A 27,279-nucleotide genomic window follows, 5' to 3' on the forward strand; every position below is an offset into this window, starting at 1 on the left:
CCTGCCCTGGCGCAGCTTGAGGCCGTTCCCTCTCGTCCCATCGCTTGTTCCTGGGGAGCAGAGACCGACCCCCCCGGCTCCAGCCTCCTTTCAGGCCGTTGCAGAGAGCGATGAGGGCTCCCCTCAGCCTCCTCTTCCCCAGGCTGAGCCCCCCCAGCTCCCCCAGCCGCTCCTCCCCAGCCTTGGGCTCCAGCCCCTGCCCCAGCCTCGCTGCCCTGCTCTGGCCACGCTCCAGCCCCTCCATGATTCAACGGCCCTGTGCAAAGCCACAGCAGCTGGGTATTAGGAGCAGCTTTTGAACTGCGTTTCAGCCCGTAAGGCCACAAAGCGCGTTTGGAGCGTTTCTGTGGGGCTACTTCCAAAGAAGCCGGATCAGAAGGGCCAGCAGCTCGCTGGGACCGGAGCGGGGCCGCACGTCAGGTAAAATCCCCGGCGCTACGGGACGGGAACACCCGGCTCTCCCGCAGGCGGAACCGGCTCCTCACCCGCGGCACCCGGACAGGGCAGGGAGGAACGAACCGGGCGGGGAGCGGGCCCGCCGCCCCGGCCTGCCGTGGTTCGCCGGCCCGGCCGCGCCCCGCCCGCCGCCGCCGCCGGCGCAGGCCCCGCCCCGCCGCGCTGCGGTCACTTCCTGCAGCTGGTCCCGCTCCTGCCCGCCGGCCCGGCCCGGCCCGGCCCCGGCCCTGCTGCGGCCTCGGGGACCGGCCGGCCTTGTGCGGGGAGGCGGCGAGCCGAGCCAAGGCGAGGCGGGCCGGGCCGCGGTAGGTGCCGCAGGGGCGCGGGCCTGGGGCGGGGGGCGGCGGGCGGCCCTGGCCGCCGGGGGTGCGGGCACCGGGTTTTTAGCAGGGTTTTATGACGGTTTTACCGGGGGGCTGGCAGTGTTGGTGCCGTGTTCAGGGGTGCTTGCGGTACGTCGGTGATGGGGGCGGCTGTGCCTGCCTTTTTTTTACGCTGGTTTTACATCCGCCTTTCCAAAACTGTGTGTTGGTGCCTTGAATTCTTGCTCGGGCTGCAGTTATTCCCAGGTAGTCCCAGGTGTTTTTTTTTTTCTCCTTAGACTCCGTCACCACGACTGCAAGGCACGCGACTTTGCAGAAATGTCGGCTAGGATGTCAGGATTTACACCCTGGTTTCTGGTACCCCGTTGATGTAAGAGACGAGAAATGCCCTCTCTTTCTGGGTTAGTAAATAGGTATCCGCAGGCTTAGTGGCCCTGCTCCTTAAGGTAGAGTTGTGTATGATGGATGATACAAGTGGGCTTGCGAGGAAATGCTTCCTGTCTTGAAGAAAAAAAAAAAAACAAACCCACAACTTGTTTATCATTTGTATAGATTTCTATCACTGTTATTAGTTGCCTCAACTGCATTTAAAAACTAATTCTGGTGGGAATGCGTGGCACACAGATGTCTCGCTGTGGTTTCCACTTATGGCCGAGGAAGGTCACGTTGCCTCGTGCCTTCCCCATCGCACGACGCTCAGGTTTAAGGCCGTACCGGTTCCTCTCCCAGAACCGTGCTGTCGACGGCTGGGGAGGTTGCTCCCTGTTGTTATCTGTGCCACCAGCAGCGCCCGGGTGCTACCAGGCTGTGGTACTCGGGGCGCGGAGGCTGGGTCTCTCCTCCTTCAGTGCCGCCCTTGGGATGCCCCAACCTGGAAGCGGTGCGGAGAGCTGCGTGCCTGTCCCCCTTGCATCTGCCTGAGGACAACTGGCAACGAGTGGAAGTATATCCTAGCCCATACGGCACGTAGGAGGAGGCATGGCTGAGATCTGAGAGATGCTGTCTTGAGGCAGAATGTCTCTTGAGCTCACCCTGGAGAGCTGCAGGTCCTTACCCTGCATGGGCTGTACCGTTATGTGCACAAGCCCTTGATGATGGAGGTTCCTTTGCTGTTTTCTAGCGTAAAGATTTTGCAGCTTCTCACGTGAAGGGAAAGCAGGAGTCAAAGATGTCCTGTTACCTTCTCCTGGACATGGTATCTGTAGCGACCAGCAGTGGAGGGTTAAAGGGACATGTAAATAAGCTGAATTTGAGTGATTCTTTGTTTTTCTTTTAAATACTATCTGTAAGAAAGAAGCAAACGTAACCGGAGCAATTTCAGTGAGGAAAGATCACCATTAGAAGAAAATTGGAGTTGCATATGCCAAGTCAAGAAGTTCTAATTTTAAAATTGCCCATGCAGCCTTAATTCTGTCTTCAGACTGCTGTTTACTTTAAGAAACAGTAAATGACCTTACAATTAAAGATTTTCTAAGAATACTACATTATACTTTTTCCCCTGTGGATGCAGGTCCTGTAAGCACTGTCCCCTCTCTTGTATATGACAAATCTCATCCGCGACAGTTGCGTATGGAAGACCTGATGCAACAAACACTCATGCAAAATTAAGCAGATGGATCCCGATTGCCATTTACTGTAGATCTCTTTATATTGCTCTAGGAAGTATTTAGCTATAATTTACTTCCATTTTAAGGTAAGAGGCCCATTATGGTGGTGTAATAAAACTCTGAAATTGGATGGCATGCTTACCTGCTTGCATAGTTGATCTATACTGCCTTGATAGGCCTGCGTTATGGTATATTTAACCATCGCGAATATGAACTTGTTCCATCCGTAGCCCCACTGAAATTAATTAGACTGTCTACAGAGTACTAGTTGAGGAAACTAAAGATAGCGAAGTCTTATTCTGTAGTTCTCTTTAACCAGGAACATGTATGCTGAAAGTTGGAGAGAAGTTAGGTAACACTACAGAATTTACGCTGCTGATGGGTGATTTGCACCACACCATACCTGTGTTTCCTTTGACTTCTTTGGGGTGGATTCCATTTTATCTTGTTTCGGTTAGCTTTCGTCATGATACCCATTTTGATTTTGTTTTTATGGTGACATCACGTTAGGTATAATTCTCCTGGAATTTCTCAGAGCCTTGATGGCGAAGGGCTATTTAAAAACATAAAAACTCCTGGTGGCTCTATTACTGTCTTAAAAGCTTGTCCCCAAGGCAACGCCTGCTCTTCTTTTTTTTTTCCCACTTCTTTTTTTCCTTATCTTTAGTTACTAGTAATAACTACATTGCCTCCAATCTTGTATTATTTGGAAATCTGTTTTTAGAGGTAAACATTTCAGAAATGCTTGTGTCACTTAAGTGCTTTAGTCCCAATGATTTTCTTTTTTTCTTTTATTTTTAAATTATTTTTTATTTTCCCTAATAGAACACAGGCCTCTCTGGAGCCAGACTTACAAAGATAATACAGTACGTAAAAATGCAGGCATCAACTGGGATTTTCCATAGCTTGAATGTAGCAAGGTATTTATCTCCTGCTAATTTTAGCAGATTGAAAATCCCAGAAGTTATCCCAGATAAATGCTATCTGCTTCTTCAGGTTCCTAAATGCCTTTGAAGTCAAATTCTACTTTCAAAAGGGACTTAGGAACAAAGTTCTGAGGTGGCATTTAATTTACATTTCCCTAATTTTCAGAAGTGTTATTTTAAAATGTGGATGTGGCTCACTATTTGCTTAAACAAACGGACAAAGCCCATAGTGTAATCATGGTTGCTACCAATGCAGCCCTAGCTGGAAGTGATCTGCAAAGGCCAAGATAATGCTTCTCTCCATCCCAGTGTAGCAGCGAACAGGATTTATTATGATAAGAGGCTAATAAGACATTAACAAAAGTAGCTGTGCCTTGAGTCATGATATCACTGCTCTGCATTATTCTAGGAATGTTCATCCCAGGCTTTAGATGCGATTTATAAACTTTAATTAAATAAGCTTCTCGGAACCCCTTGTTGGAAATGTAGGGTTAGTTCTAAGAACTTGAATTAACTGAGAAATAATTGAATAAAGGTTAATATGGGATAAGCTCTCCATTTTGCAGAAGAAGAAGATACAGCTTTTAAATGTTGCATTGGTTGCAGTTAGTAAAGGAAACATGAGAAATAGCCCAAGGTCATTCAACAGGACCGTGGAAGAGAGCCCTTGGGAGCTGACTGCATACAGCAAGGTGTGCTCGTTTGGTTTCCACTCCTTGCTTTTTGTTGACTTACTTGAGAAAAGTTAACTGTAGAATATCTTTCCTCAGGAAGGTCTTTGTGAATATTAGAGGGATGTGTGTATTTTATAACTATCTATATATTAAAAAAAAAATCTGCTTTGAAATATTTGGGTTCTTTTTAAGTCATCAGGAGCAGTAATACGTTGTAGTATTTGTTTAGGTCTTGGAGTGTGAGCTTGTCCTTAGGCTGTCAGAAGAGGACGGGGTAACAGCTGTAGCCATCCCGTTGCCGTTAACACAGCTGTATGTGCCGTGCATGCGGTGCGTCACATCTTCTAGTGGTCATGGAGCAGCGGGGTGGGCGTGCTGTGGGTCAGGTACTGTCAGTGGTTGGGAATCTTCACCTGTCCAGGGGGGTACCGTGGGGTACTAAAAACTACATTTTGGACTTCAATCCACTTCTTATACACGTATCTTTTAATCTGGCCCTGGTTGTCCGGGATGCTGCTGTTCCTGTGCGGTAAAGTGCTACAAACTGACTTTATCCTGCTTGGCGTTGTGAAAAGGCATAACGCAGAGGCAATGAAGTTACAGAAGTTGTCCCCTGGATTGTCGATGTTCCTGTTAGCGCTGCTTATTTATTTGTTTTTCCTTTGTGTGTCTCTGGTCTAGATCTGAAGAAAGACTCCTCATCCTTCAGAAGTAGCATGCCCACAGTCTTCCTGGCCAATGATTCTTCTACAGCAAGCAGGACTTCTTCCTCATCCTGAGAAGCCTTCATCTCTTCCTATGTCAGTGGCTACAAGGCCAAGAGCCAGCTCACCACTATCCCCACCAAAATCTCTCGGACTGGGGCCTTCCTTTCATCACACACAAGAAGAAGAGCTTGCAAAGGTGGTGGAGCAGGACCCTATGTTGGAGGAACTATGTAAGCCTCTGTGCTGTAAGCTTTGCAATGTCACTCTGAATTCAGCACAACAAGCCCAGGCTCATTACCAGGTAAGGAGAGCAGCAGGAGGCACAGCTTTCAGGGCTGCTGCATCTGCAGCTTGTGTAGACATACCTGTGCCAGCGCGTGCGCTGCCGGTAGCGTTGCTGTGGTAGCACAGAGCTAAGTGTGGGCTAACGCATGGGGACTAACTTAGCTCCTCAAGGGGATTTTGAGTGCTGTGTTGAGGTGGCTGCACACTAGCGGCAGCATTTGAGTTAGCTCATCTGAAGCTACCTCCACACACCGTCTAAAGGACTGGAAGGTGTGGCTAGATCTGCTCTGTAGACATATCTTCACCCTGCTTGAATTTGCTGGTCATCCAGACATGCTGCAGTGCTTTCATTTAAGGTGTCGTCACCGGAACGTGTTGTGAAAACTTTGTCCGCAGGGACAGAGAAATAGTACCAATATGGCATGGGTGAAAAGGCAGACGCTCATAATTTTCCTTCACTTTATGTGATCTGTTTTCCACCTGTACACTCATCCAATAAAAGAGAACTTCTGATTCCACAGACATGATTTTGTGAGGCCTGGACAGATGTTTGCTGCTGGATCCAGCAGTGCAGTTAGGAAAGGGAGCTGCTGCCATGTGCTCATCACTGCCTCCTTCCTGAGGTTATGCACATGACTGGGCTGCTGGTGGGGCCGTTTACACAAACTTTCTCATCTGCGTTGGACAGCGTCAGCTGAGCCACCTCAGACCAAATTAATTTTGTTCGAGCTGGTCTGCTTGACTTGTCTGAAATAGGTTAGGGACTATTTGCATATGCTTCTTTGCTGAGAGATCGAATATTTCATAGTCTTAGTTACACCGTTTTGGTAGTACCCTCTCTTACTAGTGCTATACTTGTGTGACACGGAGAGAGTAACTTTCTCCACCAGCAAATCCAAAAGGGTGGTTGTCCGTATCCTCAGGGCACCGGACCCAGATCTCAGGTTTGCTGCTGGGCCTGAAAAAGTGGTATCATGCCAGCGGAGGGGTAGGTTGAATTGGCGTTACACTTCAACATCTGATTTCTGCCATGAGGGGACGGAAGTGCATTTATAGTACATAACTTGCATTTATGCATATGCTGTACTATATATCCACAATGCATATACATAGTCTCATGTAGCTGTGTCAGGTTTTCGAAACACCAAGAAGAGCTATAGTATATGTTTTCCAGGAGAAAACAAAACATGAAGCAGGGTTTTTTAGATTCAGTCTCATGTTTTAACTCATGCTTGCAGCCTCATGAAAAGAAGTGTGTGTGTGTGTGTGTTCAGGCTTATCAAAAAACTATGCAAAGCAGTTAATGTTTCATGTTTAAAACACAAAATACTAGTTTTAAGTGAAATGGAAACAGACTGAGGAACTCATTGTAACCTTAATGATTTGAGAAAATCAGTTGAGAATGAGGTCCAATCGTGCTAGGCGATGAGCATTTTGGAGAAAAGGGGGGATGCCAGCATCTCTCAAGTTCAGAGCTGTTATTACCTGAATGAGAGCTTCTTTACCTGAGGCGCCATCTTCGTGGCCACTTCCTCATTTTTGGTCTCTGGATCCTTTTTCTTTCAGTGTAAGATACTATTATTAGGACAGTGATTAATCTGGGTTCTCTTTCCAGGGTAAAAACCACAGTAAGAAACTCCGAAATTACTATGCTGCCAATAGCTGTCCGGCACCTGCCAGAACGAGTAATTCGGTTGAGCCTGCCCCACCTCAGGTTGTCTCCCTTCCAGCTCAGGTAAGGCATGGGAAGGTGACTGAGATCATGCTGCTTACTTGTCACCTAATCCCCAGTAAGGATAACTAGGTCTCACGCTTTGAGGATTACTGCAGGAGTTGGGAAAGAATTTTCCTTGTGATGGCACAGGATGGTGGAAATGGCCTGTTGTGAGCTGTTTGCTCTCCTTTGAAGACACAGATATTGATCTGCCCTTGCAGCAGAATATTGGACTTGAAATGTTCTATTTCTGTATGGCAAATACTTTGGTTCCTAGGTAAGTCTGATGTGCTGCTGATTACAGTTGTTTAAAGGAAGGTATAAAACAGCATTGTTGGAGCTGGATTTGGACTGGAGGGTGTGGCATCTGCTCTGCACAATCATCTCACCATTGTGTGAGAGAAGCCTACGTGGAAAAAGTGCTTAGGTGCTCCTACACCCACTGCCCAGGGCTGTTATCTAATTCCTCTTTTGTTGAGCCTTTTGCAGTGCTCATTCCTGTGTGTAGGGTGAATGGATGGTTCCCTCAGTGATCCAGATTAATTCTGTCTCAGGAACATCAGAGGCAAGAGGTGATTTTTGCTTTCCTCTTCTAGAATTCATCGCTTCTGATTGTCATGGGACTTAACAGCTAACCTGGCTTTTGCATGTGACTGTGCAGGGCACCACAGCTGGGCTGCAGGGATCGAAGCTGTGCCTGCCATTTCCAAAAGCATAAGCCTCTGTTGTCTGTACAAAAGCAAAGAGCGTGTGCTTTAAGTGGTAGGCTGTTACACATGCTGTTGGAGCCACCAGAGGGAGGCTCAGTCCCGTGTAAAATGACTTTGCGGCTCACAGAACCGAACTGAGAGGGCATGGGATCCAGTCCTAGGTGGTGGGACGTGGGTACTGTACCTGCTAGGGTATCTGATGCGTTTTCTGCTGGAGAAAATGGGCCATGGCAATAAAAAGGCCCCTCTGGGGCCGTGTGAGGATTCATGTTGTAACGTAGAAGTCAGAATTGTGTGCGTGTGTCTGTAAGGTTGAACAGTATCAAAGGAGACATGAAAGAAACTGGGCCTGGCAAGTGCCGCGGTGACATGGCTGTATGAATCGCTGCTGCTGCACTGTTTACAAAGCACTTTTCTCTGGATTATACGGGCTGAGGAGATACGGTTGCTGCCCTGATCAGTGTGTGGTCTGACTAGACAGGCAAGGTATCCTTCACATGGCAGGAGCTGCACATGTGAGGCTGGGTCCTTCCTCTGGAGTCTTGATCCAGGTGTCCTCCTATCTGAAGGGTAAAGATCACAGGTTTGGCAGCTCTGCTGTTGTTTCTTTGTCTCTTAGTGCGGTCAGGGAGCTGTGTAGAGACGGGGTACTGTGGAGAGATCAGCTACGCTGTAAATAGGAGAGAGAGAAGCACCTTTACCTTTCAGTGGGTCTTCCTCAGTGTGACAGTCACTGTTCATCAGCGCCCAGCAGTCAGGAGTAGAGGAGTTAAATCATTGCTGTGGAGTAAACAAGCCTCTGTAGCTATTGCAGAGGTACAGGGTGTTTGTTCAGATTGCTTTCCTCTCCATCCGAGGCCAGGGATTTGCCTAGATCTCAAGGAATTTGTGGATTCTCCTGGAGGCTGAGGCAGGGAAAATGAAGTTCTTGTAAGAACAGTTTGGGGAGCGTTTGAGAGCGTCCTAATCCCATGCTTTAATGCTTTAATTCCAGCTCTCTTGTTGCCTGATGAAGATGATACTGGTCTCAGTCCCTGTGATTCAAATATTTCAAGGATTTAACCTTCTTGTGTTTCACATGCTGTCTCTCCCTTTGCTGCTAGATGGGATCCAGTAAACCAGGTGGCCGAGTGATCTTGGCTACAGAGAATGATTACTGCAAGCTTTGTGATGCCTCGTTTAGTTCTCCGGCTGTGGCACAGGCTCACTACCAAGGGAAAAATCATGCCAAACGGCTGCGTCTTGCAGAAGCACAGAATAACTCATTCTCGTAGGTATTGTTCAACTTCATGCTCAGGCTGAAAGTGTGTGGCAGTGTCGCTGGCAGTCTTTTTCTCAGAAAACTCTGAATTGCAGCTGTTCATATTTGTTTAATCTTCAGGGATGCATCAGAACTAGGCAAACGGAGAGCAAGGAAAGAAGGGAATGAATATAAAATGATGCAGAACAGAAGAAATATGTATACAGTTCAAAACAACACAGGTAACTGGGGGCTTGCATCTGTTCTATAGTTGGAATAATAATGAATAATAAACAGGCTTGTTTTTCTTCTGTTTCTGAGGTCTGTTTTAGCAGAGACAGGCTGTGAAAGGAGCTGGTCCTAGCTCTGCTGATCCTTCATGTCTGCATGTTTTCTCCCAGCTGCTAAAGTTGCTTTGTTTTGTCAGCTTGCTTGTTAGTTAGGTTTCTCAGTTTGTAACTTAATTTACCATCTGCCTCTCTCTAAGGCTGCTCTAAGTGGTGACAATTTTCCTGCTTCATTTTCTTGGCAAGTGGCCAGGTGCTTTGACTCCTACTGTAGCACATCAACCTGTACTTGCACTCCCATGGCCAGACTGAGAGAGCATGTTAGCCTCCCTCTAAGACCATCTGTTCCTAGAGTAGAGTCCTTCCTCACATGTTAGATACTAACTTTGCCTCTTTACTGTGATTTAAAGGGTGGTTTAGAGTGTCCAGCCCAGCATCTGTTTCTCTTTTTCTTTTTAAATGTTGTTATAAACGCATATTAGCTGAAACCCCGATTCCTGGTGAAGCTTGGTTTAATCATGTCATTCCAACCACTGTCACGTGGAAAAGATGAATCTTTTAAAGTTCTATTAAGTATCATTTTGTGATAATTTTAAACTGAGGCACCTTATTCTAATAAAAAGACTGTTCTAATTCTGGAATTGGAGGGTTAAGGGGAAAAAAAAAAGACTTATCACTTAAATGATTAGACTCCTAATTTTCAAAGTCCTATTGATTCTTAATAAGACCAAGGCACTAAGCCCACTCTACTGCTTGAGAAAATACCATCAAGTACCGCTCCCTATGTGCTACACCCCTGTACATCTGGATATCAGTGGAGAAGTCATGTGGGAAAATAAGGTTCAGACTCTAATCAGTTAAAGAAGCTCATCTTTGGCTTCTTTTTAAACATTTGTTGGACTTAGAAGTTGTCACTGAGCTGCCTCAAGCTTTTCTTTCTTATGGGTAAAACAGGCTTTTCTGTTGTCTCCTCAGGTCCCTACTTCAATCCCCGCTCACGCCAGAGGATTCCTCGGGATCTGGCCATGTGCGTCACCCCCAGCGGCCAGTTCTACTGCTCCATGTGCAACGCCGGGGCCAGTGAGGAGATGGAGTTCAGACAACACCTAGAAAGCAAACAGCATAAAAGCAAGGTGTCCGAACAGCGGTATAGGAATGAGATGGAGAACCTAGGCTATGTACAATGATGCGCCACCCTTGGTAGTAGTTTGCAAATAGAGCAGCTTGTCTCTCGCCTGCTGTTTGCCACATGCCCTGCTTTGTGCTCCATTTGATAGGAGTATGCTCTTGAGCTATACATGTAACACCTGCAAACTTAATGGTATGGTTAGATTTTTTTTCTATCATAGTTGGCAGGATGACGCTGTGCAGGACATGAAGTGTTTTTGATGTTTGTTTGCTAATTATCTAAGGCTCTTCATTGTATTGAGTGGCGGGGAGGACTTTACGTCTTCTCCTCAGCCTTCTGCATGAATATATGCAAAGCCCAAGAAGTGCTGGGAACTTCTGTGGTTCTACCACACAGGTGGACCATGTGCAAAGCCCGCTCCCCTCTTTGCACGCCACAGAGCAGTGCTCCAGAGTGCCTCCCTACAGCAGACCGGATCTCTGGGCAGCTGGTAAAGGAGTGGCAGGAATGGGGCCTGTGAGTGTGTGAATCAGGTGGTGTACTTGTCCACAAATTGCTGCTTTGGCCCCCATTACAGCCCAGAGTACTCCCCACATCCCTGTAGAAAGGCTGTGCATACCTCTCCTTGGAGGGTCATGCCTCGTACCACTTCCTCTGTGATACAGATTTCGTTCTGAAGATCTGACATTGGATATCAGCTGATTAGCCACATCCAGAAATACTCTCTTCTACCAGTTAACAATGAAAAAAGATTCTCAGTGTTGTTGGCTGGGCACCTTAATGCACCATGGGTGTAGCTCATCTCCGTGAAGAGAGTCTGGGGGGGTCTCAGTGGCTTAATGAAGTGAACTGGAAAGTAAACCTGCTCAGATGAGGTGTGCTCTGCTCTGGTTCTGCCTTAGACTGGGTAGGGTTGAGAATAGGTTGGAAGGAGCTGTCGGCTGTAGCTTCTTTGCATACTGATGTAGAAGAGAGCAAGTGTTGGTCTCTGGCCTGCAGCTCTGTTGCTCTGGGAGAGCAGGGCTGTCTGGACCTTGGGGAACAGATACCAGTATGTCCCACTTCCATGCCATTCCCTGGACAAAACCCCAATGGGTTATAGAGGAGAGGTGAAATGCTCCTTTGGACTAGAGCTACCAATATTGGATGAATTTTTTCCCCTCTTCCTTTTCCCATCTCAGAATGGGTTTTAATTCCATTCCTTGACGTGAACTTCACTGTTTTAGGGACCATCAAAAATCCAAAGTTAGGCAGGATGTAAATGTCAGGGGTGATGATTATTTGAGTAACAGCTTTTTGGCCACGCAGAAGTATTCGTGAAACTTGTTAAGCAATTTTGTAAGTGTCGACAAACCCAAAGGGTGTGTGTCTGTTTTGATTTTCCTTAGCAAAAGTAGAAAGAAGATAAAGAGCAGAAGTAGGGCTGACATCTATTTTCCCGCTCATTTGAGTAGATGTGAGGAGCTGCAATTGGAATCCAGTTCAGAGCGCTTCTCAAACGTTGGCTCCGGTGGCAAGTACAGCACGTAGGTAACCTCTGTTGGACCTGATTCACCACTGCGCTGCTACGGCTGTACGCTGGTATGGCTTCACTGACTTCAGTGGCAGGTGCAGAGAGGGGGTAGAGGAAGCATCATGGCTTGTCTTTTGCTCCTCTCTAGGCAGTAGAATTAGATGCAGCTCCATTGGTTTCAGTAGCATTTTACCAGGGGTAAATTTTACCACTGCATAATGTTGAAGGTAGCTCCCCCATCCCCTTTTTTCGCCATTCTGATGCTGCCTCTTGCATTCCAGAAAGACTTTCTGCTTGCCTTAAAAAATGAAAAATGAGTAAACTAACAAAGAATCCAGATAGTTTTTATTCATCTTTCGAGTCCACCTCAGAAAGGTTTGTTGCACTTGGCTGCTCCTCAGAAATCGAGTATTGTTATCTTTAGCTACCTGAGCATCAGGTAGCCATACAACCTTAACACAGCCTTCCTAAATCCAGTCAAGGTGAGCTCTTGCACAGTAGTTGAAAGCAACCCCCTTCATCGTTCCATGCTGATCCTTGCCCTGCAGATGCAGGCAGAGCAGTGGACATCCTCTTGAATGGGATTCCCTCCCCTCCTTTGTGCAAAGCCCAGTTAAATAGGGTTTGTGTACTGGGGCACGTTAGAAGGTAGGAGGACAGGTGCCCAGGTTGCAAAGCACTAACCAAGCAGTGTTGACAGCCTGGAATTCTGTTTCTTCTGTGCTTTTCTGTCCCTGGCTCACCCTCTGCGTGGCCTTGAAGAACGTTCCCCTTGCAAAAATCTCTTGTCAGCCTTTTCCCCTCATCTTTTGCAGTCAAAGAAGGGCTCTGGTTTTCTCTTTGTGTTCTGTCTTTTGTTTTGCTAGTCTGACACCGCTGTGCAGGGACAGAGGGAGCTGGATGAGCCTTACCACAGCGTGTTTCACCAGAGTGATCCCTGCGTTATGGTTAAACATCCCTCTTGCTGTGAATTAAAGCGTGGCATTTCCCACAGGCTGCAATTAGCAGCAGAAAAACAACGCTTTGTAAAATACGAGCTGGAGGTACTGGTGTTGCCTAGCTTATTGCTAGGGCCAAGAAGGCATTTTTGTCTGCTTTCGCGTGCTTCGCTTTGCTTTGGTTGCTGCTCCTGCTCCCAGCGCAGCGATCTATGATCTGCTCCTCATTCGGCATTTCCAGTGACCGCTGGAGGTATCAAAACTCCGTTTGCTCCATGTGCTGTTACCTCCTGGTAGCAGCTGGTGCAAGCGTGCCACGGCCCGCCGGTGTGCTGCTGCGTTCGGGAGGGCGTGCGAGGGAGGTGCGGGGCGCTGTTCCTGCAGGCTCCTCTCTGCATGGGACCAAGGCCTGTAGCTGCTTTGTTTGTGTAAGGGAGTACAACAAGTGAATGTCATCATCCTGAGAATTTCAAAGCGGTGGGTTATATAGCAGGTATAAAGCAGGCAGCGGGACTCAAGCGACAGGAGCAGGACAGGTTTCCTACATGGGAGGAAAGATCTTTCTTGCTGGGAGAAGCAGCTGAGGCTGGCTTTGCCCCAGTGCTCTGTTGTGGCCCTTCCCTACAAGTGACCAAAGCTTGCCCCTCCCTAAGCATTGCTTAGTGGTTTGTGATCTTCCCGCTCTCCCTCCAGCACAGAAAATTGTTGACTGCAAAGAGAAAACACCCCACCTTCCTAATACCATTGGGGTTCAGGCCAATCCAAACTCATACTTGTCAGCATGAGAAACTGGGTGGATCCTGATTTTTTTTTTTTTTATTTTTTTTGAAAGCTGTTCTCCAAATCGTTGTTCAAAACACGTATTGAAAACACGTCCTGGCCAAACCCAGTTTGACATAGATGGGCTGGGGAGAATGCCGTACAGCTGTAGTACCATTTTCCAGACCCACTGAATCTTTTTCTCCTGTTAAACAAAGTACCAGACCCAAGAAACAGGACTTCTGTGAAGCTGTCACGTTGGCCAGTAGGTTAATGACCTTTGCTGCTAGAAACAAAATATAAATCAATGTGTTCATATTTATTTTACTGTGCTGACCACTAATTGATTTGTTAATATTTAAGGCATTATTCTGTAGGTTGTTTCTGTTTAAATAGAAAACTCTACATCGCACTTTGCTTTTGGATCAGAGCAGGTATTTATTATATTTGTGAAAATGTTTTCCCTCCCACATATGTATTGTTTTCTTTCCCTTGACGGGGAAAAAAACCCAAACAACAAAACCCACCCCAAACCCAAAAAAATCCCAAATCCAACCAGTGGATCTTCTTTGTTTCTTTTCATGTCAAAAAAAATGGGGATTTCCTTGCAACTCGCTCTTGAATGTCCGTTTCTAATTTTTTTTTATTTTTTTTTTTAGCTCCAATGGTTCCTTTGGTAACTTGGGATGATATTTTTAGAGACCCATGAAGTTCATACTACATTTAAGCATTTCTTTTAAGGCAAGGGAGTAAACTATGTGGAATCCATGTATTTGTGAGGATGTATGAAAGTGATGCTATTTTGTTTGTATTAAGCATTAGCTGTTCTTTTGCATTCTGCACTAATGAGTAAATGTGTTATAATCTTGCCTAACATTGGTCTAGTTTTGACTTTTGCTTTCTTCAAGTACATCAAAAGGAACCCTGAAAACTTCTGTGGAGTTGCTTAGGATGGTCATCAATGTAACAAAACGCAGATTTTTTTCTGTAAAGCTTCTTGTCTTTTTTCCTTGTCTAGGTGCCCATTATAGGGCACTAGAAGGGAAAGCTACTGCCATAAGCACGGATTCATATTTTGGCTTACTAATGCATGATGTCCTTTTGCTACGTTACTTAAGTAATACTCTCACTGTAACCAACGGGAATCTTGCCCAAGTCAGGAGTAAATTAAATACCCTAGCTAAATATATTATGTTGGCTAGGGCCAGGTGAGGTACATTGCTAAAATTTGTCTTTTACTCCTGTGTTTGGGTTACAGCACTCTTACGGTTTTGCTTTTTGAGGAATGTGTATCTGGTTCCGTAAGGATTTGGTCGTGCTCCAGCTAAAACCGTTTGAAGTACGTTGACTTTAGTTGAGTAGGAGCAAGCCTTGAAACCCTTCAGGAATTTCATACTGCTGATGTTTTCTCATATACGTGGTTTTTGGTTTGTGGTTTGGTTTTTTTGTGTTTTTTTTCTTTTCAATTTTACAACCATATGTACAAGGATGCTCTGGATGAGATGGACATCTGTGGCCAATTGTGGAAAAAGAAATGCCATGGTCGCCAAAGGATTAACAGAAAATGGAGAAGTATGGACCTGGTTTCTTTGAAGTTAGTGGCTAAGCTCCTGTTGTTTTGAGCTGGGCTGGCTTCTTTGCCATCTGCATAAAGTTGGAAGTGAAAACAAAAATCCACTTTCAAATAAATGTGGTCAAACAGTAGTTTTGGGAATCTCTCCTTTAAAAAATGTATCGCAGTTAAAATTGTATCTTTTTATCTGAAGTATCCGCAGATGACGGCAGGACTGTGGATTTTTAAAAATAAAATCAGTTTTTCAGTCTGTGTTTTGCAGGGGAAAAATTACTTGATTTAATTTCCTTCTGCATCTGTCCAGCAACATCATTTGCAAGTGCTTTGAACGTGTTTCATCTAGAGCCTTCTTGTCAGGTTGGTTTTGTACATTTGTCCTTATTTTCTTTATATTGTACTGAACCCCATGAGAGAATAGTTGATGAAGATGATTCTTTTCTTCCTTTCTTTTTTTCTTCTTCAGTATATAATAAATCATCTTGCTCTTATCATTGTACAGCCTTAGTGTTTGGTATTGCTGCTGCTCGTGATGTGGCTGGACTACGCGTGACTGAATTGATTTCAGCCTAGCACTGAGCGCGACTACATGAGTAATGTGTTTTAATACACCGATAAAGGAGTATAGTCTGGTGTAGAATTTGTTACTCTGGAGGGGGGTCGATGTACTTTCAACTATTACTGAAAGGCAGCTGAGCTCTCCCTCTGGGCTGCCTTGGCTTCAGGAGGGGCTGGGAGTGCTCAGCATCTGACAGGATGGGAACCAGAAGGTGCGGGAAAGGCTCTGTTTCAGGCTGTGCTTTCCCCTCGAGTAGACATCACAAGCTCTGCAACAGCCCCAGGCGGAACCACGGACTGGCTTTCAACTCTCACTGCAAAAAGGTGGGGACAAGCTGAGCCTGCGACTTACATTTGCACATTTTTTGCCAGCGTGCTCTTTCCCTCTTTCATTACTTGAGGGCTCCAGAAGATCATGTGCTTATGCAGCGTCAATGACTTTCCAAACAGAAAGGACGCTCTGAACTGGAGCCTTGAAGCAGGGAAAATCTGGGGTTTGCTGGGTTCGACTCAGGTAAAGAGAAAGCCGTTGCCCTTCCCTGATGCTGCAGCCACGCTGTCAGCGCAGCGACCGCGGGGCAGTATCCTGGTGGCACACCTAAGGCCTTCGGCGTGCGTGACTGCTGCCGAGGCACAGCTCTGAGCGTGTAAGCAGCTGTGAACAGGGATGCGCTCCCCTGTCCTCTGTTCGAGGCACTGGACCATTACAGAGAATAGCGACACCATGGTGGAATTATCCTGATTTCCCATTTTGTTGGGCTGATTGCTGCCTCAGTGCTTAGGTGACGACTTCTGTGCTAACGATGAAATGCAGGAGGCTTTACGTGTTCTCATTTATAGTAAACGGAGTCATAAAAACCTCTAAGTGCAGCTTAATGTTAAATCTCACCTCAGCCCTTCATTGTCTTGTGCCCATGCAGACTGTGTTACTTGCGATCATCCTAGGAACCAGAGAGGAGCAAATTCCTACAGAGCAGCGTGTCCCTGTTATCGGATGTTAAAGCGCTGCCTTTTTAATACTTACATGTGGTAATTGTATTCTATATTAATTTTATAGCAATTTCGTACAGCCAAACAAACCATAGTGACATGCAGAGATACCTGGGCAACCAAATTCAGAGTCACAGGCGGTTGTTAAATTAGGCAGCAAATAAAATAATACAAAAATGGATGAAAATCTAAAACTAATTGTATGATTTGAAAGCATAAATAGCCCTCCTCCCACTTCTCTAATTACCCTGGTGTCTAAGGATCTCATTTAGTTGTCTTGCAACATTTTACAGCCGAGGAAGTAAAGTTTGGAGAAAATAAGTGATTGCCCAGAAAGTCTGTGGCTGAAAAGGAAGATTGAACCCAAGGCCTTTAAATACCAGGCTGCTGACCCTGCCACATCTCCGTTCAGCTTCTCAGTTCACAGACTGAGGAAAATGGCTGGATTTTAAAAACAATTTGATTCATAATCACTTAATTCTCATTGTTCGTATAATGGCTTTACAATGGACTACAATGGTTAGGAAATGGACTTTAGCATATGGTTTAAAAATAACAAAACTTGGCAGAGAGCGCTCTCAATATTGCTTCTGCCATTAAATCTTAGTGGAGAGGTGGAAAAGCAACAGCTTTTAGGAGAACTGTAGAGGGTGCATGTTTGTAAAGTGCAGGTTCTGAAGGCTGTTCTGTATTCATTTATGTCCACTTCACATAAATTCTCTCTATTCCTACTTCCAGGTCTCCTAAAGCATTTTCACTGGATGCTGCTTGTCTGTTTTGGAACAGTAACGAGCTGCTGTAAGAGATAATACCGAGAATTCCTTGCCCTAATCCTTCAGTGAGTGACATGCTTTCAGTTGGCCTTATTCCACTGGGCTTGCTTCACCTCTCTACCTGCATAAAACAAGAGCAGATCTATTTGAAGTTGGTGGAATTACACAAGTGTAAAGAGAGATAGGAAGATTACCCACAGTATATTATCTGAGACTAGAGAGTGTCTTTGGCAGGCGTTTGCTGTACACATGAAGATGTTAAAGTATTAATCTAAGGCTTGTTTCTCAATATCAAGGTACAAAGAGGTACTGTGAATGAAAGAACGAGGTGTAGGGTTGTAAGAAGAAATGAACACAGTTGCATGATCAACTAAACGTGCTGCATTGGATGTGTCTGTGGAATTTGAGGCAGGAATGCCGTATTTACCTGAAGAAGCCAGACGACGTACTTAGCTCGATGCAGTGAGACCAATAGTGTGAAAAACACTACATTATCCTGGATTTTAAAAGACGAAACATGGGTATGAAAAAACCTACGAAAAGCCAAATAGCAAAACCCCTGCGCCCCAGAAGAGGTGATGCCGTAGGGGTTAACACCTGATATTTCGGGGAGGCTGGAAAGAATACTTCAGACTTAAGGGACTTGTAAAAGCAATGGCATGATGCAGCTGAGGAGAGAGCTTGGGAGCTGACTGAGATGTCATTTATGGCGATGGCTCATTTTTGCTCTGTGTGAACTTGTCTAGGTGGGATTGTTTCGGCCGAGAGTGGAAGCTGCTGAGCAAGGGAGGGCTGGCTGCAGCCTCGGTCCACCTTGAGGGATTCGTCCTTCTCCGCTTTGACCTGCCATGTACGTGTGTGCCTGCATGCGAAGCAGTCCCTTTAAGGGCTCTTCCTCCGTGGTATTATCCACTACTTATAAGAGATCATTTTCCAGCAGCTCCTCATTGCAGCTACCTCTGATGCTGTTTGCGGTATCTCAGCAGCAGCGTGTTGGGCTTAATTAGGAAATGGCCAAACGACCAAATACGTGGGAGTCTTGGACAAGCAGCTCCTGTTTGTAAAAGCTGGTGAGCTCCTGCTACTCGTGTCACAGTGATACTCGGAGCATATTTGGATTAGCAGGTCCAAATTCAGACAGGGGAACAATGCAATTCGTCTCTGGGGTATTGCATTTATTTATGTCAGGTGGGATTGTGGTCTGCCTGGTACCTGGCACCCAGGTACCCCGGCACGAGAGCTGGGTGCTTCTCATGCTTTCTCTTCTGACTGGTCTCTGTCACTATGTCTTTGGGGGTCTATTTTTGGCTAGTCTATCTTCGGTTTACCTTGCGACATAGTCACAGAAATGTAATTAATAGGACAGCTTTTATAATGTTTGTTTAACGACTTTGATTTAAAATTTGTTTACTTGTGTGAAGCACAGATTCTTATTACGCAAACCCCAAGTAATTTCTAATGAATGTTATTGAAAAGTACAGAGAAAAGTGGTAGCAGAAGAATATAAATAAAACCAAGACAGATGTTTCAAGGTTGCAGTGACCCAGGATGGGTGCGGTGGCACACAAAACGGAGGCGGTAAAAGGGGAGGCAGCAGTGGATAGTACCAGCCTGCTTTTGCCGATCCCACGGTCCCAGGACACGTGCTGGATATTCAGCTGCCATATTTGCAGTTATACTCTTGAAATAATGTCTGATAAAATCCGAGCTATGCTGCGGACCCTTTGTATTAGCCTTCCCTTGAGGCTGATCTGCTGCGGTCCCGGAGAACGGGCGGGCTGCAGGTTTGGGGATCATTGCACACGGCTGAACAGCCTGCGCCGTCTCCTGCACTCGCTTCCCGCAAAGGCAAAATGCAGCAGGGCCGGGTTAAGCCCTTGTCCTTAGGGTGGGCTGTGTGTTAGCCTAATATCAGCACAGAAGACATGACAGCACTGGTTAAAACGTAAGATGTAGCCACGTACCTGAAGCTTTGAAGGAAGCATCGGAGGTTGTGGGTGAACAGGGTGTGAAGAGAGGCACTAGAAGTCCAGGGTGGATGTGGATGTGTGGGGTGGTATCTCTCCTCTTAACGGGTTTCTCGATAGACGGTTACATCAGCCTGGAGTCCTTTCACGCATTGCCTAGCGTCTAATACGTGGGACAGAGATCTGAAGACACATTGTTAATCTAGATTAGCATTGATCTTCTCACAGCTGCTAAGAAATGCAAGGATGGGTCAGACCACAGCTATATGTATATATGTGCTGGGTATATATTAGAACATAATAAGCTTCCAAGGGAGTTCTAATTTGGGTACAGACTATAGATGCTAATTATATGGCAACAGTCTTGACAATTAGCATGCATACTTTTAACTTGCATTTCTGATTGCGGTAACAAAGCCAGCATGCCTTCTCCTCTCGCTCGCTTCGAAGGCATTGCCTTGATTTCCGAAGCGGTGTCCCAGAGCTGTTAGGGGAAAGCGAAGCTGTGTTACTGCACCTGTCAGGCTGCCCACTTAACAAACTGCGCGGTAAATGGGTGAGCAGCCAAGCTCTCTGAAACGGTTCGTGAGAGCCTCGAGGTTACAAAATGCCAGCCAGCATTTATTGTCGTTGGCGTACAACGCAATATTCCCACGGTGAATACAGCACAGGTCTTCCGAATCAGAGCATGCCTCCCCAAAATATCAGGACCCAAAGATACACCTTGGGTCTGTATTGTAGGCTGTAATACTTAAAAAAGAATATAATGTACACGTCCCAGAGGGAAAAGTAATAATCGGTGGAAGAAATGAGAATAGAGAGAGAAAACTTGAAGTTCCCTTGGGTGATCCTGCCAACCCTTGGCACAAGACTGGCATAGGTCATGGGTAACACTTAAAAACATTTGGCACCTTAATCTGTTTGGGTGTTTTCATAAATCTCAGCAGACATTTTAAATTGCTGTAGCATTTTTGTAAATCTGATTGCAAGTCGTCTTTGAAAGCAAGGTTTAGAAACCCAAGCGAGTTAGTCTTCTACAAAATTTCCCCCTACAAGGAGAGTCGTTAGCATGTGGTTGTGCGACCCCAGTGGGTGCAGTCGTAGCCTGTGAGCCTAGCTAGAGTTTTCCAGGACAATCCTAGCTAGAGTTTTCCAGGACAATCCTAGCTAGAGTTTTCCAGGACAATTCCCTGCGGAGAGCTGGGGTTGCCTGAACTGCCTACATCAAAGTTAAAGACTACAGTCCCGTCTCTGCTAGGGTGCAGCGCACCAGTCTCAAGCTACATGCTCCGTATAGAAGCCCGTCATCTCAACCCTGCAGTGGCACAGTCAACCATAAATATTTGAATGTCTTTCTGGAGGCTGGTTGAGGTCCCCCTGTGCCCAGCAGGTGCTGCTGAAGATGATCTAGATTTCCTCCAGAAGGAAATGAAGCTGTGTCACGTCACGCAGGAGCATCGCTTATGTTTGACATTTGGGATAAAACCTAATGTTCTACAATTATAGTGTCGGATGGCTGGCAGCAATTTTGCCAGACAAACACCACGTGTCTTTCCCAGAAGGATTCGATCCTTAATATTGTTTTGATGCTGGAGGCTTTTCCAATTTCTGTTTATTAGAAATGACTTACCTATGTTGGAAGGGCTGCCTTTAACCCGACACAGCTGGTGCCACCTACAGCACTGTGGAAAAGTCAGGGCTGCAGCGTTTTGCTTCCGTGGAGTGGCTGTTTGGCCGAAGCAGACTGTCGCCTTGCAGGAATTAAGCCTCTGAAGGGCTAAATGCGTGTTAGCTCTTCATCTGCCTTGTGCGCTTTAAGGCTGTTTCCAAATAGTTTGACTTTTACACCCTCGAAGCATGGAAATCTAGTGCTGAGACTGCAGGGAAATGTTGAAAGTCAAGCGGTGCCCGTGGAAAGCCCACGGAAGGACACGCAAAAGAGGAGCTGTGAGATGCTAGGGCGGCGCTGGTCCAGAGCCCAGCTGAGGAGGGGTACGTCCTCCCAGCTTCACTCCTCTTTTTTCTGCCTTTATGTTATTACCTTTTTTAAACCCAAATCATCAGCTGCAGCAGAGGTTCTTGTTATGAGGTTAAACTCGTGATGAAATGTAGTATTTTTGGGGGGCAATCTTGTTCATTTGCAGCACGTGTACAAAGCCGGGTGCCCTGAGTCCAGGCAGGCTCTAGTACTTGGAAAAGATTTCCACATAGGCAGCAAGAGGCCAGTTTTAATCAGCACCCTCGTGGCTGGCCTTCCTTCGGAGCAGAGAAGGGGAGCGGCTGTTCGCTCCGTCTTTACCTGTTTGAGCCACCGCTTTTTCCTTAATGGGGCCTTGGTGAAGCTGTGACACTTCTCTGTCTCGGGGGAATCTTGCCTGTCCTTCTGGGGAAAGAGCAAGTGTGCTATGATTGGATTCATTGCTATTTCATAAGGATATAAATAATATACAAGGCGCAATACATGCGTGGCAAATCTGGCTGTGCTGAATATTAATGTAAATGCAGTGAGGCACTTGATCCCTCTTCTAAGGGCTTTTACTGGGCAGCGCAAGCAGTTTTCTGATGCGTTTTATGGGGCAGAAGACAAGCGAACAATCATGTTGGGAGATGACAGGTCACCCTCCTGAAATGCGCTAACAAGCGTTTGGTTGTTGTTCCCTGGAGGAATGGCTGTAGTAACTGAAAAAAATGGAGAACGATACAGAACTGAGACCGGTTTTGGAAGGAATGGGTCATGGTAATTCGTAATTCCAAAATAAGTCATAGTAGTTGGTGTCCACCTCTCTGGGCTCCCTTTCTCCCGCTTAGCTGCTGGTCCAGCAGCTTTGTTGGGGGCTGTGGTGTCCGGCTTGGTAAGCACCCACCAGCCTCCCACCCGTTGCAGATTCAGGCCATGGTTTCCTAATGGGCTACCAAAAAATCAAGAGTGAAATTTTTCAAAAGTCTTGTAGCCCCTTAGAGGACTATGTGTGTGCATGTGTTTGAGCCGCCTGGCTGCAGAAGTCCCGTCAGGCTTCGGCTGGCTGGAGGCTCTGAAGTCCTGGCTGCAGCCAGAGGGGTGGTTGCGGAGGCGGCGGTACCTTGCGGTGGCTCTCGCGGGCACCGGAGCTGCCAAGACGCAGTTGTCCCGTGAAAGACGTGTGCGGGATGCCCGTCCCCACGTCCACGCGCCAGCGTCAGTCTGTCCTGGCGGCTGGGCTGCCTAACCCAGCCGGCTCAGCCTCAGCTCCGGCAAGTTTTCCCATGCTGTGATCGCACCTCCTGATGGCACTGCAGACATACTTTTAGAAATCCCAAACAATTCCCTCCTTAAACCCATATTTCAAGCTCTTATTTAATATTGCCCCATTTTCAGAGGTTTTAAGAAAGGTGGCAGTGCTTTATTGATATTGGTTTGTTGTTTTGGGGCAGGCAAAGCGATAGTATTTTATCTTGATTTCACCAGCACACCCATTAGGATTTCAAAAGGTGCTAATATCCCCTGAAAACAGAAGAGGGCAGCTGCTTTTTGAGAAATGAAGACCGCATTGACTATTTTTGAGAATGAAATAGCAGTCACTCAGATCTAGACGAAAAGGCTTTTTTTTTTTTTTTCATGAATGAATAAAAATAGCTCAGTATTCCAGGGCCCATGCTAGTGTAATTAGTGTATAAAATAGCTGGACCCCCATCACCTTCCACAGAGTCCCTGGGCTTCGTCTGGCAAAATTAGATTCCTTGCAATTTTATTGCAATGTAATTAAAAAGTAACCAAGGGAATACAGAACTCAGTCTTCAGAGATGTTCAGCATCAAACAGAATAAAATGCGTTTGGCAGCTCACTGGATGAATAGCCCGTTTCTTTGTTTACTGCCCAAGCCGAAAAAATAATTGCTGTGAATTGTCACTCTGTATGTATGGAAAAATATGGAAAAATCAGATTTAGTAAAACCTTATTCAACCCTCCAAATGTATATTTTTTGTAACTGAAAGATGGTTTTGATTTGTATTTAACAACAAATGCCTGAATTCCAAAACAAAACATCCTTTGGAGTGAAATCTTTCTTTATAATCCAAAATAAGACATTTTGTGACTTCTTAATTTTTCAAGCTTCACTTTCCAATGAAAACACACAAGTTTGACAGGAGTGTACCGTGAGGTTCAGTCCATCCGAATCTTTATTTTCTGGCAAATATTTGGCTGAAAACCCCGCAGCTGCTGGGGCGAGCAGCCCCGAGCCCTGGCTTCGGCCCCAGAGCAGCCACGCTTGGCAGCAGCACCCGCCTGCCGCCCTCTCCGAGCCCCTATATCTATTCTGCAATGTATGCGGACACGTATAGGCAGCGTAGCCTTGTAGCACAAGGTGGCCGGTTTTTGCACAAGAAATTTCGCATATCTGGTTTGTCAGGCGATGCCTATTCCCTGTCCGAGCCTAACAATCCCCCCTGCCCCGGTCCCCACGGCTGGGGCTGTGCTGGGGACGTGGCTAGATCCAGAGCCAGGAACCTGGGTATATTTTTAAAGCCCAAATAATCAAACTGGTTCACATGGAAACATCCATCCTTGTGTGCGGTTCTATGATTCTTTGAGGCAGGAACAATTAGAGACCCTCTGTAATGAAACAGTACTGACTGAAAGGGTAACCCAAAAACTCTTCTGATGCAGAAAATAGTGAGGGCTGCCCTAAACTTCTAATCAGGAGCTCAACTTTTATTTGCAGCTCCTGACAAGGATAGCATCCCTTAATAACACTTCTGACAGTTCCAAACTCCTGAAATTAATATGAGAGCAATGAGAATTTAATGGAAGCGCTAATTACAGATGCTGGAATTATTCTGCTGCAATTCAAAACCTCTGATGTGGAGAAACTCTTAGCACGGATGGGCTGTCATCTAATTTCTATGAAGTTTTGCTGTGAAAGGTGACCCTGGCTTTACGCACCTTCATTCTGCAAGACGTGGGCATCCTTCCCTCCCGTTGACTTCCACACCTTGCAAAGAATTAGGATGCAAGCAATTAATTCCTCTTGCTCTGGAGACTGTACTGCTCCTAGCCCTCATGCGTGCCGCTCCCTCTGTTTCCCCTCTCATGATTAGTCATAACGGCACGGACTGGCAGGCTTGCATCCAGGCTTTTTCCAAACACGCTGACTGATTACGCAGGTGGATTAAACCCAGATGGCTGCAGCAGTTTGTACCCAGGTTGCCACCTCTGCAGCAGAAAGAGCTGAACCGCACGTGAAACAGCTCCTGCTTCGCTGTACTTGACGGTCTAATGTATTATGGCAAACTGGTACCAACAACTCGGTGCCACTCCGCGTGGTTATTCAGGTATTCGTGGTGCAAGGGTTGGAGGTGGGGGCCAGGCAGCCTCTAGGAGATGTGAGAGAAGAATGGTTCATGGGCAGGGGCCGCCTCAGCTTTTAACCCACCTGAGTGAGCATCCCAAAAATCACAGGTCTTTGGAAAAGAGATCTGACATTACCAGTGGACCTACTCCTGCCTTGCTCCAGAGCCGCCTTTCACCCTGGGCTTCCTCCCAAGCCCACAGAGACCCTGCCAGGCCCCTGGGTGCCGGTGGGCCGTGGGAGGGGTCCCCGCCGAGCAGAGCAGAGGGCCAGCCCCGGGTGTGCGCTGGGCTGCACCCTCGGTGCGCAACCTGGCTCTTTGCAGCCTTCGTAGCGATGCCGCGAGATTGCTGCCGGCCCGAGGAGATGCTCTGGACACCTAGAAGCAGCCTGTCATCGTCCTTCCAAAGGCTGTTTTGGGTTTTTGGAGGCTGGCTGCATGGCACCAAGCCCACGCTGCCCTCCTTGCATATCCTGAAAATGCTCCGTCTGGCTGTTTAGAGCTCAGGAGATCAAGAATTAAGTTTGAAGGCTTGAAAGGGAGAGCTTTGATTCCAGACTACTAGTTAGAGACCGGGGGAAGTCACAGTCCTCGGGGCTGAACGTGGATCTTCCCCAAAATGCGAACAACTTCTGATCCGCACGACTTTTTCCCTGTCTCTCTTACAGCCAGCTGTGAAACCTGAACCTTGATATTCGTTCCAACTGTTGAATGGCATTAGATGATTCATCGCTTCTATTAATACAAAAAGTACTACCGTTTTCCGCTTTGCACGTAATGCCTTTTGAGAAAGAGATGAAGACATAAGGGACATCGAAGAATTATTTAATCTAAGCTTTTTTCTTCAGTCCTGTATTTTGTCACTTTATTGAATGATTACTCTCCGGTTCCTGCCCTTCCCTGGTTACTCTGGGGATGGTGCACAAAGGCAGGAGCCATCTCGTCCTGCTTCAGTGCCCCTCTCGTAAGGGAGGAGTGTGCATCCTTTATCAAAAAGTAATAAATGTCCCTTGGCATAATGGATGGAAGAAAAGGAGGGGGAAAACAACAAGCTGGTTTCACTATGCTCTGTTAATAAGGCAAAGCCACTATCATAAAAATGCCAGCACGAGCATTGAAAATCGAAGGATGGTCTCATTGATTCAGCTGAAAAATCTCATTTGGCCAAAGAGGTGGCTTGGAGATTTTCCACCCTATCTGGTCAATGTTCCCAGAGTCATGTGCATAAATACAAATGTTCCTGGGAAACATTGCAATGAATCAATATGTTCTGTGGCAATAAAGATGGAGAAGTTTCTATTGTTGTGGCAATACTTGGCATGTGACGTGGATTTTGCAGCTGAAAGACAATGGCTAATTTTATGGATTTTTGAGCTCTTATTACACTGTGAGGACTTTGATAGAGTGGAATTTGAACACCCCTTTCCTCCTCCCCTTTCCCTCTGCTATTAAGAAAGGGAGCAATACATCAAAGATGAATTGATAGAAGTAAAAATGAGAGTCAAGAGAAATCTTACAGCGTTGTATTTGGGGGAAGGATATTTGTAAACCCAGTGCTTAGTTCCAAATATCACTGTAAAATAACGTTCCCTCTACAGTTCCCTGAAATCACGGGCCACACTGACCGTGAATGCTCTCAACCACACTCAAAGAGAAGAAACTTCCCACGCTGCGGGAGCTACGCGCTGCAGAGCCCCGCGTTGAACCTGCTCAGGGCAGGGAGGGGTGGAGATGCCCGTCCCAGGACCGGCGAGCTGCTCTGCACGTTGCATCCTTGTCAACTTGCCGGCTGCCTCCGGCCCCAAATGACAAACCTACTTGCCCGGGGAGAGACGCCGCTCTTCCACCTCTCGCCAGCCTGCTCCCTCATCCAGGGAGGAGCTCTGCCAAGCCGCGGGGCTGGCTGCTGCTGGGCTTGAACCGTCCCAACATCATGTCTCCATGTCTGTATGTGGGTTCTGCGAATAAATACATATTCATACTGTTTTCTCTTGCTTGTTCCCCTCTTTCTTCTTGTTTGCTGTATCTGACGGTAGTTTCATGTCCTGTGTTGAGTCCAAGTTCACCGGGCAGTGACCTTCCTTTATGTTATATTGGCACAGCACCTGCCATGGTGGTCCCCATCCCCCAAAGAGATGGGAGGAAAAGGGCACCCTGTGCTCTCACTTCACAGAAGCTCAGTCTTTTCCTTTTTATTTTGCTGGGTGTTGGGGCATTAGGTAGTACTATCAGAGGAGGCCTGACCCCAGCTCGCAAAAAGGCTACTAAAAGTAAAGAACTTTTTACTAAATTTTTTACTAAAAATAAAGAATTTCAGGTGCTGTGAGTGGGGGGACAATGACATTTTACATAAGCATCTTAAAAGTGCCAGTTACCCATTTAATTTCATGGTAGGTGGCCTCCTAACTAATCCATACTTGTTGTTTACTGGGGTTTGTAAGTGCTGTTATAAAAACGGTAAATTATACAGAAAGAAATGAGTTACCTTCCTGGGACTGCGAACAGAAAGTCCGTTCTCCTCTAGTGAGGTTCTCGCCGCTGTTAAAGGTTTACCAAGGTTTACCAAGAGGAAGCTGCATTTTTCTCAGCACGTTATTATTGTGATTATTTCCCCCGCACTGACAGCACCCTCACTACTTTCTCATTATTTAGTAGATGTTCAAGAGCCTGGTCTGTCTCCCATTAAAGTCAATAACTATCTCCCTTAATTAGTGTTTAAATTACGATCAGTCTCTTAACATTACTATCAATTAGGTGCGGCGCAGACACGCTCCGTTGTTCGTTTGAATTCTTGGAGGCGAGCCGGGTCCGCGGAGGCCGGGCGG

The 27,279-nt window shown here is 46.4% G+C and overlaps 1 protein-coding gene across 13 annotated transcripts; it reads left to right on the plus strand.

Moving 5' to 3' along the window:
- Nucleotides 1–623: 623 nt before the first annotated feature.
- Nucleotides 624–26,454, plus strand: ZMAT3 (zinc finger matrin-type 3). Of its 13 annotated transcripts, none has more exons than XR_015700455.1 (9): nucleotides 624–761; nucleotides 4,668–4,994; nucleotides 6,594–6,713; nucleotides 8,506–8,672; nucleotides 8,784–8,884; nucleotides 9,905–10,062; nucleotides 12,438–12,614; nucleotides 25,123–25,204; nucleotides 26,053–26,174. XR_015700455.1 is itself a non-coding variant. In XM_087739323.1 (9 exons), the coding sequence occupies exons 3-9, from the start codon at nucleotides 4,725–4,727 to the stop codon at nucleotides 26,371–26,373; spliced, it is 1,314 nt and encodes a 437-aa protein (XP_087595449.1). In that variant the 5' UTR covers nucleotides 624–761; nucleotides 1,058–1,180; nucleotides 4,668–4,724; the 3' UTR covers nucleotides 26,374–26,450. The 13 variants fall into 13 exon arrangements, 11 of the variants coding, with proteins under 11 accessions (XP_087595449.1, XP_087595450.1, XP_087595448.1 ...); XM_087739323.1 differs by lacking the exon at nucleotides 25,123–25,204 and adding an exon at nucleotides 1,058–1,180 and having other exon boundaries at nucleotides 26,053–26,450; XM_087739324.1 differs by lacking the exon at nucleotides 25,123–25,204 and adding an exon at nucleotides 1,058–1,149 and having other exon boundaries at nucleotides 26,053–26,450.
- The last annotated feature ends 825 nt before the right edge of the window (nucleotides 26,455–27,279 follow it).

Source organism: Nipponia nippon, unplaced genomic scaffold (genome assembly GCF_047370975.1).
Source record: "Nipponia nippon isolate SJK-2023a ecotype South Korea unplaced genomic scaffold, ASM4737097v1 scaffold_7, whole genome shotgun sequence".
Taxonomy (NCBI): domain Eukaryota; kingdom Metazoa; phylum Chordata; class Aves; order Pelecaniformes; family Threskiornithidae; genus Nipponia; species Nipponia nippon.